Raw genomic sequence first — 1119 nt, forward strand, 5'->3', positions numbered from 1 at the left:
CGGACTAACATTAAGATGATGGCAAATGAAATTCAAATCGACCCTCAGAGCCTCGTAGGCGTCCCATGCAAACACATCTACATTCTCTTTGAGAAAATCAATCAGCTTTTCTTTCTCTTGGGGCGGCAATTCCGAGCCGACCTGAAAAAATCTTTTCGGATCGGAGCCCACAAGAACTCTTTCCAAATCCTCACAACTCGCCTCCTCGGCAGGTCCCCCATCACTTGGGGCCGGGGTTGTTAATTGCTATAAGCCATTCTCGGTAGAAGTAGAGGGCTCGATACTCGGTCGTCGCGAGATGGCGGACACCATGCATTGCCGGGCCATGGCTTGGTCCCCTATCACTTCTTTGACCTGACCCTCCGACGGGTACTTCACCCTTTGGTGTAAGATTGAGGATACAGCTCCTAGGGCATGAAGCCACAGTCTGGCTACAATGGCGGTGTAGGGCGAATATGTGTCCACCATTATAAAGTCCACTTCCACTATGTCTGAGCCTGTTTGTATAGGCAACCTAATCGGGCCTTTCGAAATAACAATTTTCCCTTCGAAACTTACTAAAGGGGAGTCGTATGCTGTCAGGTCTTCTGGTCTCAGTTTCAGCCCCTTGTACAAGTCGGGGTACATTACCTCTACGGCACTGCCCTGATCAACTAGCACCCTCTTCACGTTATATCCCCTAATCCTGAGTGTGATAACTAGAGCATCGTCGTGGGGCTGGATGGTTCCAACTTTATCCTCATCCGAGAATCTGAGTATGGGCGAGGCCATCCCTTTAGCCCTCTTAGACTCACGGTCGTCAACTTCAACGGGGAGTCGGGCCACTGACATCACTCTGAAAGGATGGGAGCCGGTTCTTCCTGGAGCGGCAAGAATGACATTTATCGTGCCAATAGGCGGTCTTAAGGTGCTTTGCCTTGCCTCGACGCTCGTCTACTTTTGTCGTCCAACGGGATGATGCAAGAGATGTCTCAGCTTTCCCTCTCAGACTAGCCGGTCCAAGTGGTTTTTCAAGTTTCTGCAGTCATCAGTGGTGTGCCCCGGTTCCTGGTGCTATTCACAATATAGGCTCTGGTTACGTTTCGCGGGGTTGCCTGCCATCCTACTTGGCCATTGAAA

At 50.7% G+C, this 1119-nt stretch overlaps 1 protein-coding gene across 1 annotated transcript; it reads right to left on the reverse strand.

The window, feature by feature from the left end:
* Positions 1–246: 246 nt before the first annotated feature.
* On the reverse strand, positions 247–831 carry LOC115968305. The gene has a single exon (XM_031087664.1). The coding sequence runs from the start codon at positions 829–831 to the stop codon at positions 247–249; it is 585 nt and encodes a 194-aa protein (XP_030943524.1).
* Between the last annotated feature and the right edge of the window lie 288 nt (positions 832–1119).

Source organism: Quercus lobata, chromosome 2, assembly GCF_001633185.2.
Source record: "Quercus lobata isolate SW786 chromosome 2, ValleyOak3.0 Primary Assembly, whole genome shotgun sequence".
NCBI lineage: Eukaryota > Viridiplantae > Streptophyta > Magnoliopsida > Fagales > Fagaceae > Quercus > Quercus lobata.